Source organism: Candidozyma auris, chromosome 1 (assembly GCF_003013715.1).
Source record: "Candidozyma auris chromosome 1, complete sequence".
Lineage (NCBI taxonomy): Eukaryota > Fungi > Ascomycota > Pichiomycetes > Serinales > Metschnikowiaceae > Candidozyma > Candidozyma auris.
The window spans coordinates 3,069,460-3,086,775 of NC_072812.1; the positions used below are offsets into that span (position 1 = coordinate 3,069,460).

Genomic DNA, 17,316 nt, shown 5'->3' on the forward strand with positions numbered 1-17,316 from the left:
GAGACGCAATTGAATTGTATACTAGAGTCATAATCAATATTTATTGAAAGAGATTTGTGTAGTTTATCAATTGTACGAACATTCGCAGCCATTTTTCGCAGTCTGCAGCCATTTTGCAGCCATTTTGCAGCCATTATTCCAACAGACCCAATCGGAAGCCTCCATGAAACTAAATCACATTCTTTCTATTTTTATCATAGTATGTGGTCTTTCTGCCTCCCTGCCCCATTTGGTGGTGCTAAGAGCGTCAGAGACGATTGACCTGTTCATGTCTCATGATCACTCGTTTCCTAAAGCTCAAAGACTCAAAGAGTTCGTAGGGAAGCAGTTCAAGATCGGCCGCCTTCACGGCTTCGCAGGAAACTTCACCGCTTCTGCTTTGGAGAGGCTTCGACAGTCGCCTATGGTTGCTGACATCACTCCTGACGTGGAGATCCAGGCATTTTCCGTGGTTGAACAGGCCAATCCTCCTTCGCACTTGGCCCACATATCCAGTAAAGACAAGACGGTGAGAAGCTTTCCTTACCAGCCATATTACTACGACGAAGACGCCGCGGGGCAAAGAGTGAACGTGTATGTTGTGGACCTGGGCATTGCTCTAGATCATGCTGAGTTCGAGAACAGAGCGTTTCCTGGGAAAGACTTCACCAACGAAGGTAGTGGTGACACAAACGGACACGGAACCCACGTCGCCGGAGTGATAGGATCACAAACGTACGGAGTGGCCAAGAAGGTTCGAATATACGAGTTGAAAGCACTCAATGGTAAAGGTCATGGCTCTCTTAGTGGTATCCTCAGTGCGCTAGACTTCGCCGTAGAGCACAGAAAACGCAAGGGAGTCCGTGGGGTCATCAACCTTTCACTTGGAGCATTCAAGAGCACGTTGCTCAACAGAGCCATCGATGCAGCGGCAAAAACAGGATTGGTCGTGGTGGTGGCTGCTGGAAACACCAACGAGGACGCTTGTAGGTACTCCCCAGCAAGTGCCAGCGGCGCTATCACCGTGGGAGCAGTGGACGAGAAGCAGATGGCCAGAGCCTTCTTCCTGAACTATGGCAGCTGTGTTGACTTGTACGCTCCAGGGGTTAGCGTGTCGAGTGTACACCCGACAAGCGACAGTCCACAAGTGTTGTCAGGAACCTCAATGGCTGCACCAGCAGTGGCTGGAATGGCAGCATCGCTTCTTTCTGGAGGAATTTCACCTGGTGAGATCAGAACAGAGCTAGCCCTGTTGTCAGTGGCGGCAATGGCTCCTCTGCTGGTAAAAGGCTACAATAGGGTGTTGTACAATGGGCTTGATCCGAGTGAGGGTAATAGTGACGAAAGCAGCGACGATGAAACAGAAGAAGGTGGTTTTCTCAGTGGAAGAAAGTGGTGGTGGAGACGACCAGGAGCGATAGTATAGGTCGAGGTGACTCAACGTGAATCGTACTGACAGCAGACGCGTGGAGCTTCCACTATTGATGAAGGTTTCTCGGGACTAAATCACTTATTCATTTTGTAGCCATCAGTTTGCCAACCGACGGGGTTCCGAAGAATTCAAGTGCTTTGTTATCGAAAAGCTTCGTGCTGTTTCTCCTGTTTTCGAGGCTAAACAAAGGACTACACTTTTCACTATGCAACCTATCTGGGTGTGCGGCGCAGGGGTATATAAAGCCCACGAAATCCGCTACTCCTGAATTCAATTTTCTTCCAGTTTCTTTTCTTCAAATCTTTGTGATCATGGGCGTAAAGAAGTTATCACCCCCCAAGAGGAAGCAACCACTATCTTCCAGTATGAACATGACCCCAAACCCAAACGCGTAGTTTCTCAGCCTCTCTCTGTTCTAACATTTCAGATCCACCTATTGACGGTGACGCGTTGACAGACCAGTTTGATTTGGGCGATACCAACAGTGACCTGAGAGGTGTTGCACGGACTGGACTCCAGACGGCCGTGGCGCCATTGTCGGCGTTTCGAACCCCGTACCTCGACTCGTCCCATTGGGCTGGCGTCGAGGGAATGGGCCACGGGCCTGATCGCTTCTTTCGGTGCTACGCTGAAGAGAAGCTGTCTGTCAAAACCGACATCACGAAAGATGCTGATACATATCCCACTACTGATCCGTACCCTGCGTGGAATCCTTCTGACCAGATGCCTGTTTCTCGTAACAGAATTGGTGCCATCATGGCTCACTTAACTAAGGTGTTTGGCTTCCAGGAAGATAACATGAAAAATATGTATCACTACTTGATGAAGATGTTAGACTCCAGAGCTTCCCGTATGGGGCCTTACAACGCATTGCGGACCCTCCATGGTGATTACATTGGCGGGCCGAACTCCAACTTTCGTAAATGGTACTTCGCCTCCGAAATGGATATCGATGATGCTCATGGTTGGAAACACGTCAAATTAGACGGCACTATAATGAAGTCCAGAGAAAAGGTTGCCTCGTACGATAGAGCCGTCGACCAATGGTACAAAAATATGCTGAGATTCTCACCAACGGATTACGTTACCCAAATCTCGCTTTACTTGTTATGCTGGGGCGAAGCAAACAACTTGCGATTTATGCCAGAGTGTCTTTGCTTCTTGTTTAAGTGCTGCAATGACTATTACTATTCTCTCGAGGAGCAAGAAGAGCCCGAAAGCGAGATTCCGTTTTTAGATCGCATCATAACACCCATTTACAACACTTATAGAGATCAATGCTTCAGTGTGGATGGAAATCTTGTGGTAAGAACTGATAAAGATCACTCCTCCATAATTGGATACGATGACATGAATCAACTCTTTTGGCATAGAAAAGGTATTGAGAAGATTCGCTTGAAGGATCAAACTGTTCTCATGTATAAAAGTCGTGAAGCCCGTTACCATGTGCTTTCCGAGGTCGACTGGAGTAACGCCTTTTACAAGACCTACTATGAAAGTCGGACTTGGCTTCATATTATAACAGCATTTGACAGAGTGCTTTTGATTCACTTCTGTATGTTTTGGTACTATACATCGTTCAATTCGAAACCACTTTACACTTACGACTACTCCATTGCTCGTGGAAACGAACCTCCTCCTCAAGCAACACTCACCGTCATGTCTCTTGCTGGTTCCTGGGCATGTCTCATCTCGATGGTTAGCGTTCTGCTTGAGTTATTTTTCGTCCCCAGAAAGTGGCCTGGTGCTCGTCGTGTTGATCGTCGCATATTTTGGTTGTTCCTTTTGCTCATTGTCAACACTACTCCAATGGCTGCATTATTTTTTACTTCAATGCTCAGAGTGAAGGACACGTTGGCGATTGTTATAACCTCCATTCAATTTTTGTTTTCTATTGGTGTCGTGCTATACTTAGTCTTCAAAACCCATGCAGATCAATTCGGCGCCAAACCAAATGGAAGGGTTGCACTTGCTTGTGAAGTATTTACCTCTGACTTTTGCAAGCTCGTGTACCCAGATAAGCTAGCCTCATATGCGCTTTGGGTATGTGTCTTTACATCGAAGTTTGTGGAGTCTTACTTCTATCTTACTCTCTCTTTGAAAGATCCTTTGCGAGAACTATTCATCATGCGGGTTAACAGATGTGTTGGAGATCAATGGATAGGCTCATGGCTATGCAATGCCCAGCCAAAAGTCATACTTTTGTTGATCCTTATTTTGGACTTCAATTTATTTGTGTTGGATACCTATCTATGGTATGTCATCTGGAACACAACGATATCCGTTCTTAGATCATTCTACCTTGGAGCATCTATCTGGACGCCTTGGAGAAACGTCTTTTCACGTCTTCCAAAAAGAATAGGGTCAAAGATTCTTGCAACAACCAATAACAATAAGCAAAACAAAAAAATACTGGTATCAAAGGTATGGAATTCAATCATAATTGCCATGTATCGAGAGCATTTTTTGTCAATTGAGCAAGTGCATCGTTTGATTTACGAGATTTCAAACTCCGATGACGTTGAACCTGATATGGTATTATGGGAGCCAACATTCTTTGTATCACAAGAGGATGACTCCCTTAGAAATACCCTTTTGCAAGACAACTCCGAGGCTCAACGAAGGATCACCTTCTTTGCTCAATCACTCTCGACTCCCATGCCCGACATACGAGAAGTGAAGGCCATGCCTTCATTTACAGTTCTTATTCCACATTACACCGAAAAGATTATATTGCTGTTGCAGGAAATTATTAAGGAGGAAGATAGGTTTTCCCATGTTACAATGTTGGAGTATCTCAAGCAGCTTCACCCTTCCGAGTGGGCTAATTTTGTGTGGGATACTAAGCAGATGGCAGAAGAAAATGACTCACTTGACTCTCAACCGAACTTGACTTCTCCTGAAAAGCTTGATGAGTCTCCATACTACTCTGTTGGGTTCAAGACAGCTACGCCTGAGTATGTTACACGTACAAGAATATGGGCTTCTCTCAGATCCCAGACACTTTACCGAACTGTTTCAGGCTTCATGAACTACACGAGATCATTGAAGCTTTTGTCAGACATAGAAATCAGCAAAGACCACACGTCTGATCTGAATGACGAGTCGAAATTGCGACTTATCAACGAGATGGCTGCCCGCAAATTTCGAATAATAGTATCGATGCAGAGATACAAAAAGTTCACAGACGAAGAAAGGGAGAGCACTGAGTACTTGATGAGGGCGTACCCAGAACTTGAGATTGCTTATATCGACGAAGAAAGAGATGATGATGGAAAAACCTTATTCTTCTCATGTTTAGTGAACGGTACTTGTCCAGTTCTGGAAAAGGGTGAGAGATCGCCCATCTATCGTATAAAGTTGTCTGGTAATCCCATCTTGGGCGACGGCAAATCTGATAACCAAAACCATGCCCTTATATTTGTTCGAGGAGAATACCTTCAGCTCATTGATGCAAATCAAGACAGCTACATCGAAGAATGTCTTAAAATCAGAAACACATTGGCTGAATTCGAAGAGCTAAGGATTCCTGATCCATACAACCTGCAAGCGAGAAGGGCTATTAGTACGAATCCCGTTGCGATTGTTGGCCTGAGAGAATATGTTTTCTCGGAAAATATTGGAGTTCTAGGCGATGTTGCTGCCGGAAAGGAGCAAACTTTCGGGACTCTTTTCGCCAGAACTCTTTCTCAGAATGGGGGTAAATTACATTACGGACATCCAGATTTCCTCAATACCATATTCATGTGTACTAGAGGTGGTGTTTCCAAGTCTCAAAAGGGTTTACATTTGAATGAAGACATCTACGCCGGAATGACTGCCATTATAAGGGGAGGTCGGATCAAACATTGCGAGTATATTCAGTGTGGAAAAGGTAGAGATCTTGGCTTCAGCTCAATTCTGAACTTCATCACTAAGATTGGAGCAGGTATGGGTGAGCAGCTTCTTTCAAGAGAGTACTTTTATCTTGGAACACAACTTCCCCTTGATAGGTTTCTCTCGTTTTATTATGCTCATGCTGGATTTCATTTAAACAATGTCTGCATTGCGTTATCCATTCAAATGTTCCTCCTAGTTGGTATCAATATCGCTGCGTTGGCCAATGATTCTTCAATATGTGAGTACAACAAGCACAAGCCTCTTACGGATCCCCGTCGTCCTCACAATTGCTTGAACCTCGTGCCGGTGATCCGTTGGTTAGAAAGATGCATTTACTCTATATTTGTCGTCTTCATCATCTCATTCATTCCTCTAGGTGTTCAGGAGATTACTGAACGAGGATTCTACAAGTGCTTTACCAGACTAGGGAAGCACATCATTTCCCTTTCACCATTGTTCGAAGTCTTTGTCTGCAAGATATATGCTAAGTCAATCATGAGAGACATTGCTGTTGGTGGTGCTCAATATATTGCGACAGGAAGAGGATTTGCAACGAAAAGAGAGTCATTTTCGAGCCTATTCACAAGATTTGCAAACGAGTCGTTAGGCTCTGGGGCCTTTTCCCTACTTCTTGTGGTTTACATCTCAATATCATGGTGGAAATTCCCATTCATTTATTTCTGGATGACGGTCCTTGCAATGCTTATCAGTCCCTTTCTCTTCAATCCTAATCAATACTCCAAAACAGAGTTTTTTCTAGATTATCTAGAATACTTGAGGTGGTTATTTAGAGGGAACACTCAGGCAACGAGTGAGTCATGGATTATTCATACAAAAATAGCTAGGAGCAGATTCACGGGCTTGAAGCTGAAGTTAAAGTATGGTGAGGATGATGTGAGATTTACTAGTGAGGTGAAGCCCACTCGAATCAACATCATCATGTTAAACATCGTTCCTGAGGTAGTCAGCCTTGGATTTGTCGGATGTGCTTACCTATTTGCGAATGCACAAGCTGAGGCGAGGAACGCTACACCCAGCAACGCAATTTTGAGAATACTCTTTGTTTCTGTGGCTCCCATCTGCGTGAACATTGGCTTGTTGTTGACGTTCTTTGTGATCTCAGTGCTCCTTGGCCCAATAATTACCTTGTCCTTTAAAGGATTTCCCAGCTTAATCGCAGCCACAACACATATTCTAGCCTTGCTTAATCAAATTTTTTTTGTTGAACTACTTTGGGTATTGCAAAATCTTGATATTTCCCGCACTTTGCTTGGAATTGCTTGTATGGTACTCATTCAGCGGATCCTTCTTAGGTTCATGAATGCGATGATGCTTACTAGAGAGTTCCGCCACAACAAGTCTAATCAGGCGTGGTGGTCAGGAAAATGGGTGAATGCTGAATTGGGATGGTTAACGCTCACTCAGCCGATCCGTGAGTTCGTTTGCAAAATAAGCGAGCCCACTTACTTTAGCGTTGATTTAGCTGTTGGGCATATCGTATTCTACCTTCAGCTCCCAATTATCTTTTGTCCTTTTGCAAATACTTGGCATTCATTGATGCTTTTGTGGGTGAAACCAGGCTCACAAATTAGACGCCAGTTACTTTCAAAAAGGCAAAGAGCTAGGCAACGGGCGGCAGTGACATGGTCAGCCTTTGTCTTTGTCGTGAATTTCCTCATTTTCGCTGGTTTAATTATAACACCGCTCGTGGCTAACAAGGCGTACAACGTCGACCTTGGAGGATTGCTTCCAGATGTGTTGCAAGATATCAGACAGCCCGAGTATTTCCGTCTCAAAAGAAAAGCATGGTGAGATCTCACCGAGCGAGCAACTGCTTCCCTCTAGCGTGTGCAGAAACCCCATACCTATCCAATGCGTCTATAAAGTTTTGTATGAGATCATCTGGTGTTAGTTGCGCGGTGAGGTTATACCTCTTGAATCTAGTGATATACTCAAGCTTATCAAGGATCTGCTCGCTAGTGTATTCTGTGTGGTTCTTAAGGAAGTGAACAGATGCCTCGAGAAAGAACTCGAAGAAGTCTGATTCAATACCGGAAAATGCAAACATCTCGTCTAATTGCGAGCTACTCAAATCAAGTACCACTTTGTATCCGTTGTGCTTTCTTTCTGGTGGAAGTGACTTGAGTGTTTTGAGGTAATGCATGGTAGGTCGTTCAACAAAAGGTGTCTCTTGTTTCGAATTGTGTACTTCATCCTTTGATTTATTCTTCCTTCCACGAAAAAGCTCGTCAGCAACGGCATTTACGTCGGCAGAGGTTGCTTCGAGGGTCTTTGTCGAAGAGGGAGGAGCAGGCTCTCCCCTAATCTGCTCAAGAATTTCAGAAGGCACTTCATCAACAACTTCAATAGAAATCTTTCTAGGCTCTCGATGTACAAAACCTTCTCTCTTAAGTTTCTTTGGCTGCACCTGCTCGAGCTCATTTGCTGCCGCCAAGTTCTCTGGATCAAGTTGCAATGCATCCTTAAACGCCCGCTTGGCCATTTCGATATTTCCCAATCCCTTCGCCGTCAAGCCTTTTCTGAACAATAGCTTCACCTTAATCTTATCAGCAGGTTGTAGCCTCAACCCAACTTCTACGTCATTCGACGCTCTGATCCAGTCTCTCAAATGAATATGGCACTGAGCTCTATTGGAGTAGAGAACTGGGTTTGATCTGTCCAAAGCAATTGCACTGGAATAGAGATCAGCTGCCTCCTGATACTTCTTAATTGCAAATGCTTTATTGCCCTGAGCCTTGAACTCTTCCAGTGATGGCATTGATTGAAGAGTGCGAATACTCACTGCTTCTTGGATAGTTTGAGTTGGATGCGAATTGGAATCAAAATGCCCTCACAAGAACAGGTGGAGGAGATCGATGCGATAAAGGCCATTTATCCAGAAAGCCTAAAAGAGCTTGGGCCCTCTATCTTCAATATCACAATTCCAGAGCACCAAGATGTGGTGGTGCAAATGTCGTTTCCCGAGAAGTACCCAGAGGAGAGTCCGAACATTCTCCAAGTCAACACACTAAACACAAGAAAGTACTTTGATAACGACTACATTGAAAAAAATATCGTGGAGTTGTTACAGCAGACGTTTCGGCCAGGCGAAGTTGTGGTATTCGAGCTCATCGGCGAGATCAATGCTTTTCTAGAGAAATATCTCGAGGAGCACAAGAGTCAGATCGAGGAGTTGACGAAGAAGGCCGAGCAGCAACAACAAGAAAAAAACGCTCCAAAGCAGAAAAGTGTTCAGTCACCACCAGCCGCAATTCCGAACTCCAACCAGCCGACAATTGACGTCTTTGAGGGCTGGACAATCTCTGACCCTATAGTAGATAGAGGGTCCACGTTCATAGCTTACGCCAGGGAGGTGCACTCGGTTGAGGAGGCCAAGCGTTACTTAGCACTTCTCCTCACAGACAGAAAGATCGCTAAAGCTGCTCATAACATGAACACATGGAGGATTAAAGGTGAGAACGGAGTCACTTACCAGGACTGCGACGATGATGGAGAAACCGCCGCAGGATCTAGAATGCTACATCTTCTAACGGTATGTACAACCTTTTGGCGTGATATTCTATTATACTAACATACAGATCATGGATGCGTGGAACGTTATGGTGGTGGTGAGCCGGTGGTTCGGAGGTACTCATTTGGGGCCCGATCGGTTTAAGCACATCAACTCTGCCACCAGAGATGCAATTGTTAAAGGGGGCTTCGACATAAAGACAAAGAAGTGATAAATCACTGTTTAGACTTCTTCTTCTTCTTCTTTTTGCTGTGATTCTCTGCCGAGGAGTCGAGTTTCCTTTTTTTGTCTTTCTTTGGCTTTCCCATGATATCCTGGAGAAACTCATCTGCTTGCGCCTTAGGATCTTTCTCAACCTTCTTCGGCACAGCCTGCTCTTCTTTTTTGTCTTCTTCCTCCTTTGGTTCCGCGGTCATCGAGGCTATGCTCCCATAACCCACTGACTTCACTTTCACTGCACTCTTAAGTCTCTGTTGCACTTGACCACGATTCGGGAGGTACCATTCTGAGGTGTCCTTTACTTTCTTGTACGTTGTTGGCTCATTCTTTTCGAGCTCTTTGTTGTCAGAACCTCGCATGAACTTCATGTTCAAGACATTTTGGGAAAGACCGCCCATCTTGTTGTTGTTAAAGTTGATGAGACACTACTGCCTCTACAGTGAGGCCTATGTGCTCACTATGCAGAGCAAACAGTAACTAAGAAAGGTACACCTTGTGAGAATCCCGAGGTGAAACAGAAATTGGAGAAGTATGTTTATTAGAATACTTCTTTTGAAAGCGATTCCTTTTGAAAGCATGCTTTTTTGTGCTTGCAGCTGTTGATGATATATTGTTCTACGAGGTTACTGAGGAAATTTCTTGAGAATTCTCAAGGCTATGCTTCGGACTGCTCAACTCCAGAAACCCAAGGAGACCGAAAACAAACTCCTATAATTTGAATTGGCTTCACACTCCGAATACTCTTTATTTGACTATCCATTCGATCTCAGTGTTGGACCATTTTATGAAGAGACCTGCATGCAATACCTCGATGCCATCGGTCTCATCGCTGAAAAACCCATACTGGTAATCGAGCAGAGAGGTACCGCCAGATCTGACAATGAAATCCGACTTTAAACTTTCCAATTTGGTCGGAACCGTGTATCGGGAGGGTAACCTCGTTTTCACAGATGACGGCACAAAGCTTATTTCGCCTGTGGGCAACAGGGTATCGTGCTTTGACTTGATCAACAGCAAGTCCTTCACTTTCAGCTATCAGCATCGCAAGAATATCAAAAGAATTGCGTTGAACAAGCAATGTACCTTGATGCTTTCTGTTGATGAGGATGGCAGAGCAATTCTTGTGAATTTCACGTCAAGGGTCGTTTTGCATCACTTCAACTTCAAAGGTGTCGTGAGAGATCTCCAGTTCAGTGAAGATGGCCACTATTTCGCCGTAGCTGTTGACAGATTTGTGCAAATATGGAAGACCCCAGACTTTAACGAGGACCGACAGTTTGCTCCCTTTGTCAGACACAGAGTATATGCTGGACACTACAACGACGTTCTTTCAGTGACATGGTCCCCAGATCTGCGGTTCGTTCTTTCGACATCAAAAGATCTTTCAGCACGGGTATTCTCAGTTAACAACGAGGACAAAGCTGCCGCTGCCGTGCTCCATGGTCATCGTGATTACGTTATCCAGGCATTCTTCAATTCCACACAAGAAACAATATACACAGTCACTAAAGATGGTGCATTGAATCAGTACGAATATATCGAGGAAGACGAAGACGAAGTTGAGCAGAATGGACAGCATAATGAAAGCGACGATGAAGAGAATGTCATGCCGTTGGACGGGAAGGGTGAAAATTCAGGCAGATGGCGTATCACTGCAAAGAATTTTTTCCATATTGAAGGCGGCAGGGTTCGCTGTGCTGCTTTCCACGCCCCAAGCAACATGTTAGTGGTTGGATTTACCACTGGTGAGTTTCGTCTTTATGATCTTCCAGAGTTCTCTCTTATTCAGCTGTTGTCCATGGGACAGAATGCTGTCGACACTGTTAGCATCAATAAAAGCGGTGAATGGTTCGCTTTTGGGTCTTCAAAGGCTGGTCAACTTCTTGTGTATGAATGGCAGAGTGAATCCTATATTCTCAAGCAACAGGGCCACTTCGATGCCATGAACTGCTTGTGCTACTCTCCGGATGGATCAAGGGTCGTTACTGCTTCAGACGACGGGAAAATCAAGGTCTGGGACATCAACTCTGGATTCTGTCTTATGACCTTCACGGAGCATATAGGTGGTGTCACCGCGGTCAGCTTTGCAAAGAAGGGCCAGGTGATGTTCTCTGCTTCGTTGGATGGCACTGTGAGAGCATGGGATTTGATCAGGTTCCGTAACTTCAGAACCTTCACCGCGCCAGAAAGGGTTCAGTTTACGAGTTTGGCAATTGACCCTAGTGGTGAGATCGTTGTTGCAGGTTCTCAAGAGGAATTTGAGATATTTGTGTGGTCAGTTCAGACCGGTGCTCTTCTAGACTCTTTGGCTGGCCACGAGGGTCCTATATCATGTCTTGCATTTGGAGCCGAAGGCTCTGTTTTGGCGTCGAGTTCGTGGGACAAGACAATCAGAATTTGGAGTATTTTCAGTCGAACGCAGCTCTCCGAACCCATTGAGATGGAGCACGATGTCTTGGCTCTTGCAGTAAGACCGGATGCCAAAGAGGTGGCCGTCAGCACCCTTAATGGCTACATCCTTACGCATGATGTTGAGCTGACGAATCAAACTCACTCCATTGATATCAGAAAAGATGTCTTTGCCGGTCGTCATATGAGCGACCGCTTTGAACTGAAGAACAGCGCCAGAGCGAAAAACTTCACTACAATTGCATACTCCTTCGACGGCCAAGCTATAGTAGCCGGAGGAAATAACAATAGCATCTGTCTTTACGATATTGCTGACGAGGTCTTATTGAAACGATTCGTTGTCTCCGAAAACATGTCTCTTGACGGCACTCTCACTCAGCTCAATAGCTCCAAGATAACTGATGCAGGTACTTCTATAGATGCTGTTGACATGGCAGGTGAGGCATCCGATAAGGAACTGCGAATGGATACGTCATTGCCAGGATCGCATCGTGGAGACCCCGGAGCCAGAAACTTGCGTCCACAAGTTCGTGTCACTGGCGTTCAATTCTCCCCAACAGCCGGCTCGTTTGGTGCTGCAACCACAGAAGGTCTTCTCATCTACAGTACTGACCACACGGTGGAGTTTGACCCGTTTGACTTAGACGTGGAGGTGACATCTGCCAGTGTATTGGAAAGTCTTGAAGAGAAAGAGTGGCTCCATGCTGTCGTGATGGCGTTCCGTTTAAACGAGCACCACTTGATCGAAAGATGTCTTGAAAGTGTCCCTGTCAAAGACATTCGTCTTGTGTGTGGGGAGTTGCCACACGTTTACGTCGGTAGACTTCTCGAGCATCTTGGACGCAGAATGAATTCGGGTGAGGGTTCTCAGCACATTGAGTTCAATCTTTTGTGGGTGAAGGCGCTTCTAGACAGCCATGGCCAGTACATCACATCAAAGAAAGCAGACTTTGCGCTGGGAATTCGACTCGTGCAGAGATTTTTAAGTAGAGTGGCGAAGGACGTGGTTGGCGTGAGCAAAAAGTCGGGGTACCTCTATGGGTATTTGAGAGACAACAAGCAAGGTATAGAAGAGGAAATTGGGGAGCACGATATGGATGAGATCAAGATCGACGAGAGTGAAGGAGACAGTGAAGATGACGAGGTCGATATGGACGAAGAGGAGGAGGAAGACGGAGAGTGGCATGGCTTTGAAGGCAAGTGAAGCTTTAAGTAGCATAATTGATAGAAGCGCATAGATACGAGTAATTCATGCGAGAATACGAAGTGCGCAAGTTCTAGCGTGGGGGGCGCGATCTGTAAGAATAGTCGTAGAGAAGTCGAAGAACAGAAGCCAGAGGGTAAGAGTTGAAGAAGAATGGTAAGATTAGGGAGCATGAGTGAGATGGTGAATGTAAAGATACTACGAATGTAAATCAAAGCATGAAGAAAGTAAAAGCATAGTGAAAAGCAGTGGAGCTCATAAAGATGGGCATGATCATCAGAAACACGACGTACGACATCATTACCTTCGTTTAGCCAGCGACATCAAACACCGAATAATGCAACAGTTGCTATTGTTAAAGAGTCAAAAACAATCGCCTTTGAAGTTTACTCGCCGTCCCATAACAAAATCATGTAGCCTCCAATATAAAGCGCTACATAATATGCGATTATCTCTAAGAAAGGCGCTAGTGAGAGGCACCAGAGAAGTGAACCATTTTCGTACGCACCTTCAAGCGGAACACGAACTCCTTAATCTTAAAACTTTTATTTACACCCTCAATTTCCTCTTCAGCATCGCAGCTGGACCACTGGAGTCCGGTGAGGCTTAAGGCGACCTTGGGGAAGCATCGAAATTGCGCGGAAACCTTGAGTCCGAAAGCCCACTGGGGAAAAGTTGTCACTTTTCGCTGCCCTCTCGCTCTCGCTCGCTCGCTTTCCACCGCCCATTGTCAAGAACAATACCAGACCCTCACTGGGGACGCTTACCGAACAACGGAATTCAAGGCAAGCTGGAGAAAATTACGAGATTGCGTAATTTAGCCTGAATTGGCGGGGCAGGAACTAATTTATTTTTTTATTACCGTTTTGCAAGAGTCATGGTGGTTTTAGTCCGGAAAAGGTGCGGTGGGCGAAAAAAACCCAAACTTTGATGCATCCTGGACAGCAGACCCCGGATGGTCACAGTAAGTAGCAAAAGCTTAATTGAGTTAGAATAGCAACACAATTGTATATTGAGTTTTGAAAGTAATACAAATGCGAATCTCGACTCCCGTGGAATTTTTTTAAGAAAAGCTTTTTTCATCTTTTCAGAAAGTTTTTTTCTTCCTTTGGCCATTTGTGGCCCCCATTTACTGCCTGGCGGGCAGCCCAGTGCGGAACGCCCCAAAACAACTTCCCCGGTGGCTCCATCGACAAGGCCCGAAAAAATAGAACACAACCCACACAACGGGCTCGAAGCGAAATATTCACCAGCATGTTAGTCAATTGTTGAAGTACCAGTCAACCTTTTTCAGTACTACAGTTTGTATTTTTTTAACGTTCAAAAAGAGCGTTTCATCCACACTTCATGCTCTTAGGCCGCTGGCCGGTCTGGTGATGCGGTGTCGGACAGGTCTCTCACCGCCAGCCGCTCCCACTGCTTCCACAGCGGCCGAAGCCAAGGAACAACGCAATTCGTCAATCAACCATGGATTGCAAAAGAAGTTTGAAAAATGAGAAGTCCATCAAACCAAATCAAATAGGCAACTCCCCCTTTCCCCTTTTTGCAGCCAATTGCTTTGCATTCTCCTGTGGGCTCTTTTTCCACCGCCTTTTCTTCTGCCTCCAGTCCTGTTTCAATTTAATCTCCTGTCCTCCACTCTGAGCCGCCCGCCCCGCGAAACATCTCTCCACTTGCAACCACCTATCCTTCCCCTTCTTTCACTTTTTTTTTTTCTCGTCAACTTTCTTCCCTTCAATTTCCTTCTTTTTCTTCCCTAGAATGCCCCGTGACATTCAGAACCACTTGCTTTTCGAGGTGGCCACTGAGGTGGCCCACAAGGTGGGCGGCATCTACTCTGTGCTCAAGTCCAAGGCCCCAATCACTGTGGCCGAGTACAGAGAACGGTATACGCTAATTGGGCCATTGAACTATGAGCTGGCTCAAATAGAAGTCGAAGAAATCCCCTTGAAAGATGACCACATCAAAACTGCGTTGGAATCCATGTCCAACAGAGGCATCAAGTGGATGTACGGCCGCTGGTTGATCGAGGGAGCTCCTCGTGTGTTGCTTTTCGACATCCACCTGGCTGGCTATATGCTCAACGAGTGGAAAGCTGACTTATGGAACACTGCAGGCATCCCTACCCCAGACCACGACCACGAGACCAACGATGCCATTCTTTTGGGTTACATTGTCGCTTGGTTCTTGGGTGAATTGGTGTATCACGACAGAGAAAGAGCCGTCATCTGCCATTGCCACGAGTGGCTTGCAGGCGTGGCGTTGCCGCTCTGTAGAAAGCGTCGTATTGACGTGACGACTATCTTTACCACCCACGCTACATTACTTGGCCGGTACTTGTGTGCTGGCTCCACTGATTTCTACAACAATTTGAAGTACTTCGATGTGGACGCGGAGGCTGGTAAAAGAGGGATCTATCATCGTTACTGTATCGAGAGGAGTGCTACCCATTCGGCTGATGTGTTCACCACGGTGTCTCACATCACCGCTTACGAGTCTGAGCACTTGTTAAAGAGGAAGCCTGACGGCGTTTTGCCTAACGGCTTGAATGTGGTCAAGTTCCAGGCAGTGCACGAATTCCAGAACCTCCATGCATTGAAGAAGGAGAAAATAAACGAGTTTGTCAAGGGTCACTTCTACGGCAACTATGACTTCGACTTGGATAACACATTATACTTCTTCATTGCTGGCCGTTATGAGTTCCGTAATAAGGGTGCAGACTTCTTCATCGAAGCCTTGGCTCGCTTGAATCATCGTTTGAAGGTGGCAGGCTCCAAGATGACAGTGGTGGCATTTATCATCATGCCAGGAAAGATCAATTCGTACACTGTTGAGACTTTGAAGGGTCAGGCTGTCATTAAATCGTTGGAGGGCACCATATCTGAGGTACAAAAGAAAATTGGTGAGCGTCTTTTCGAACATTGTGCCCGTTTCCCCAACTCTAACAGCGTCTCAAACACCAATGGTCAGGAAGTGCCCTCCATTGACGACTTGATCAAGCCTGCTGACCGTGTCCTTTTAAAGAGACGTATCTTCGCATTGAAGAGAGACGGTCTTCCACCAATCGTCACCCACAACATGGCAGACGATGCAAACGATCCAATCTTGAACCACATTAGACGTGTACAGCTTTTCAACAAGCCCGAGGACAGAGTGAAGATCATCTTTCATCCAGAATTTCTCAACGCTAACAACCCAATCTTGTCCATAGACTACGAGGAGTTCGTCAGAGGCTGTCACTTGGGAGTGTTCCCCTCCTACTATGAGCCTTGGGGCTACACTCCTGCTGAGTGTACTGTTATGGGTGTTCCTTCCATCACCACGAACTTGTCTGGTTTCGGGTGCTATATGGAAGACCTTATCGAGAACACAAGTGACTATGGTATCTACATTGTGGACAGAAGACAAAAGTCCGTGGATGAGTCGATCAACCAGCTTGTTGACTACATGTTTGACTTCACTGAAAAAACCAGGAGACAAAGAATCAACCAGAGAAACAGAACGGAGCGTTTATCCGACTTGTTGGACTGGAAGCGTATGGGCCTCGAGTACATTAAGGCCAGACAGCTCTCGTTGAAGAGAGCCTACCCAGAGAAATTTAAGAACGGTGCCAACCCCTTCCAGAACCTGTCGAATTTGAAGTTGACCAGACCTTTGTCTGTTCCAGGTTCTCCTCGCACCAAGGGTATGATGACGCCGGGCGACTTGGGGTCGTTGCAAGATGCTGCCCAGGCACTCGAGCAGGAGGACTATGTGGGCTTCAGATTGGGTGAAGACGGCGACGGCGACGACGAGGACGCCCCTTACCCACTTACTTTGAGAGGTCTGTCTGCGCCACCGCAGGACGAGTAGACAAGACTTTAAGAGCAAAAGTACATGCTTCTTTAGATAACTATTACGCTTCAATTCTAATGACTTTTGATTGCAAAGTTTCGCAGCCAATTTGTAGTGCGCGCACCATGACATCTATAACGCAAGTTCCATTCTAAGACCCACATAGCATTCAAAGACAAGATGGTATGTTACTTTATTGTCCATAAATCGTTGACATATACTAACATAAGTTACCCCTATTTATGCTAACAAGCGTCAAAAGCCAGGAAATTCTCGTAGAGTTGAAGAATGGCGAATCCGTTGTTGGCAAATTGACCGACTGCGACTCGTGGATGAACTTGACCCTTTCCGAGGCCGTTGTTACGTACAACAAAGGTGAGAAGTTCAACAAGCTTGAACAGATCTACATCAGAGGAAGTCACATCAAGTTTCTCCGGTTGCCAGAGCTGGTAATGGACCACGCCAAGGAGCAGAGCATGTTGAACCAGGAACAAAGGAACAGAAACCAAAAGAGGAAGGGGGGACAGCAACACAGAAAATTCAACGATAACCGTGATGGTCGTGGTAACTATGGCAATCGTGGAGGTCAGGGAAGACGCACCTACCAAGGCCAGCACCAACACCAAGCCAACGCCTAAAAAATTGGAAGCATGAAGTACGACGAAGCCTTCATTGATGATGCAACGAGGAAGTAAACCAGTTAATTATTACATTTGCGTTAACATATTTTTTTAGATTTTTTTTTTTCTTCCTTATTCTTTGTTTATTTAGTGTGCCTATTTTTCAGCTACATATCAGCGTTGTACAAAAATAGATCAGGCAATCCGC

General features: G+C 45.6%; 7 protein-coding genes across 7 annotated transcripts; 5 read left to right on the top strand and 2 right to left on the bottom strand. All coding sequences in view use genetic code 12, as the record gives it.

Moving 5' to 3' along the window:
• Positions 1-268: 268 nt before the first annotated feature.
• GSL2 (Gsl2p) lies at positions 269-7,102 on the top strand (the record flags this gene model as incomplete). Its single annotated transcript, XM_054702049.1, has 2 exons — positions 269-1,361; positions 1,839-7,102. 2 exons carry the CDS (start codon positions 269-271, stop codon positions 7,100-7,102), a joined length of 6,357 nt encoding a protein of 2,118 aa, XP_054558024.1.
• A 4-nt stretch (positions 7,103-7,106) lies between these two features.
• Positions 7,107-8,069, bottom strand: CJI96_0001407 (uncharacterized protein; the record flags this gene model as incomplete). The annotated part of the gene is made up of 1 exon (XM_029033097.2): positions 7,107-8,069. The coding sequence occupies one exon, from the start codon at positions 8,067-8,069 to the stop codon at positions 7,107-7,109; it is 963 nt and encodes a 320-aa protein (XP_028893412.2).
• Positions 8,070-8,135: 66 nt separating this feature from the next.
• Positions 8,136-9,033, top strand: CJI96_0001408 (uncharacterized protein; the record flags this gene model as incomplete). Its single annotated transcript, XM_029033098.2, has 2 exons — positions 8,136-8,843; positions 8,890-9,033. 2 exons carry the CDS (start codon positions 8,136-8,138, stop codon positions 9,031-9,033), a joined length of 852 nt encoding a protein of 283 aa, XP_028893413.2.
• Positions 9,034-9,037: 4 nt separating this feature from the next.
• Positions 9,038-9,439, bottom strand: CJI96_0001409 (uncharacterized protein; the record flags this gene model as incomplete). The annotated part of the gene is made up of 1 exon (XM_029033099.2): positions 9,038-9,439. The coding sequence occupies one exon, from the start codon at positions 9,437-9,439 to the stop codon at positions 9,038-9,040; it is 402 nt and encodes a 133-aa protein (XP_028893414.1).
• A 482-nt stretch (positions 9,440-9,921) lies between these two features.
• Positions 9,922-12,654, top strand: PWP2 (snoRNA-binding rRNA-processing protein PWP2; the record flags this gene model as incomplete). The annotated part of the gene is made up of 1 exon (XM_029033100.2): positions 9,922-12,654. One exon carries the CDS (start codon positions 9,922-9,924, stop codon positions 12,652-12,654), a length of 2,733 nt encoding a protein of 910 aa, XP_028893415.2.
• Positions 12,655-14,415: 1,761 nt separating this feature from the next.
• On the top strand, positions 14,416-16,506 carry GSY1 (glycogen (starch) synthase; the record flags this gene model as incomplete). Its single annotated transcript, XM_029033101.2, has 1 exon — positions 14,416-16,506. The coding sequence occupies one exon, from the start codon at positions 14,416-14,418 to the stop codon at positions 16,504-16,506; it is 2,091 nt and encodes a 696-aa protein (XP_028893416.1).
• Positions 16,507-16,668: 162 nt separating this feature from the next.
• On the top strand, positions 16,669-17,126 carry CJI96_0001412 (U6 snRNA complex subunit LSM4; the record flags this gene model as incomplete). Its single annotated transcript, XM_029033102.1, has 2 exons — positions 16,669-16,671; positions 16,719-17,126. The coding sequence occupies 2 exons, from the start codon at positions 16,669-16,671 to the stop codon at positions 17,124-17,126; spliced, it is 411 nt and encodes a 136-aa protein (XP_028893417.1).
• Between the last annotated feature and the right edge of the window lie 190 nt (positions 17,127-17,316).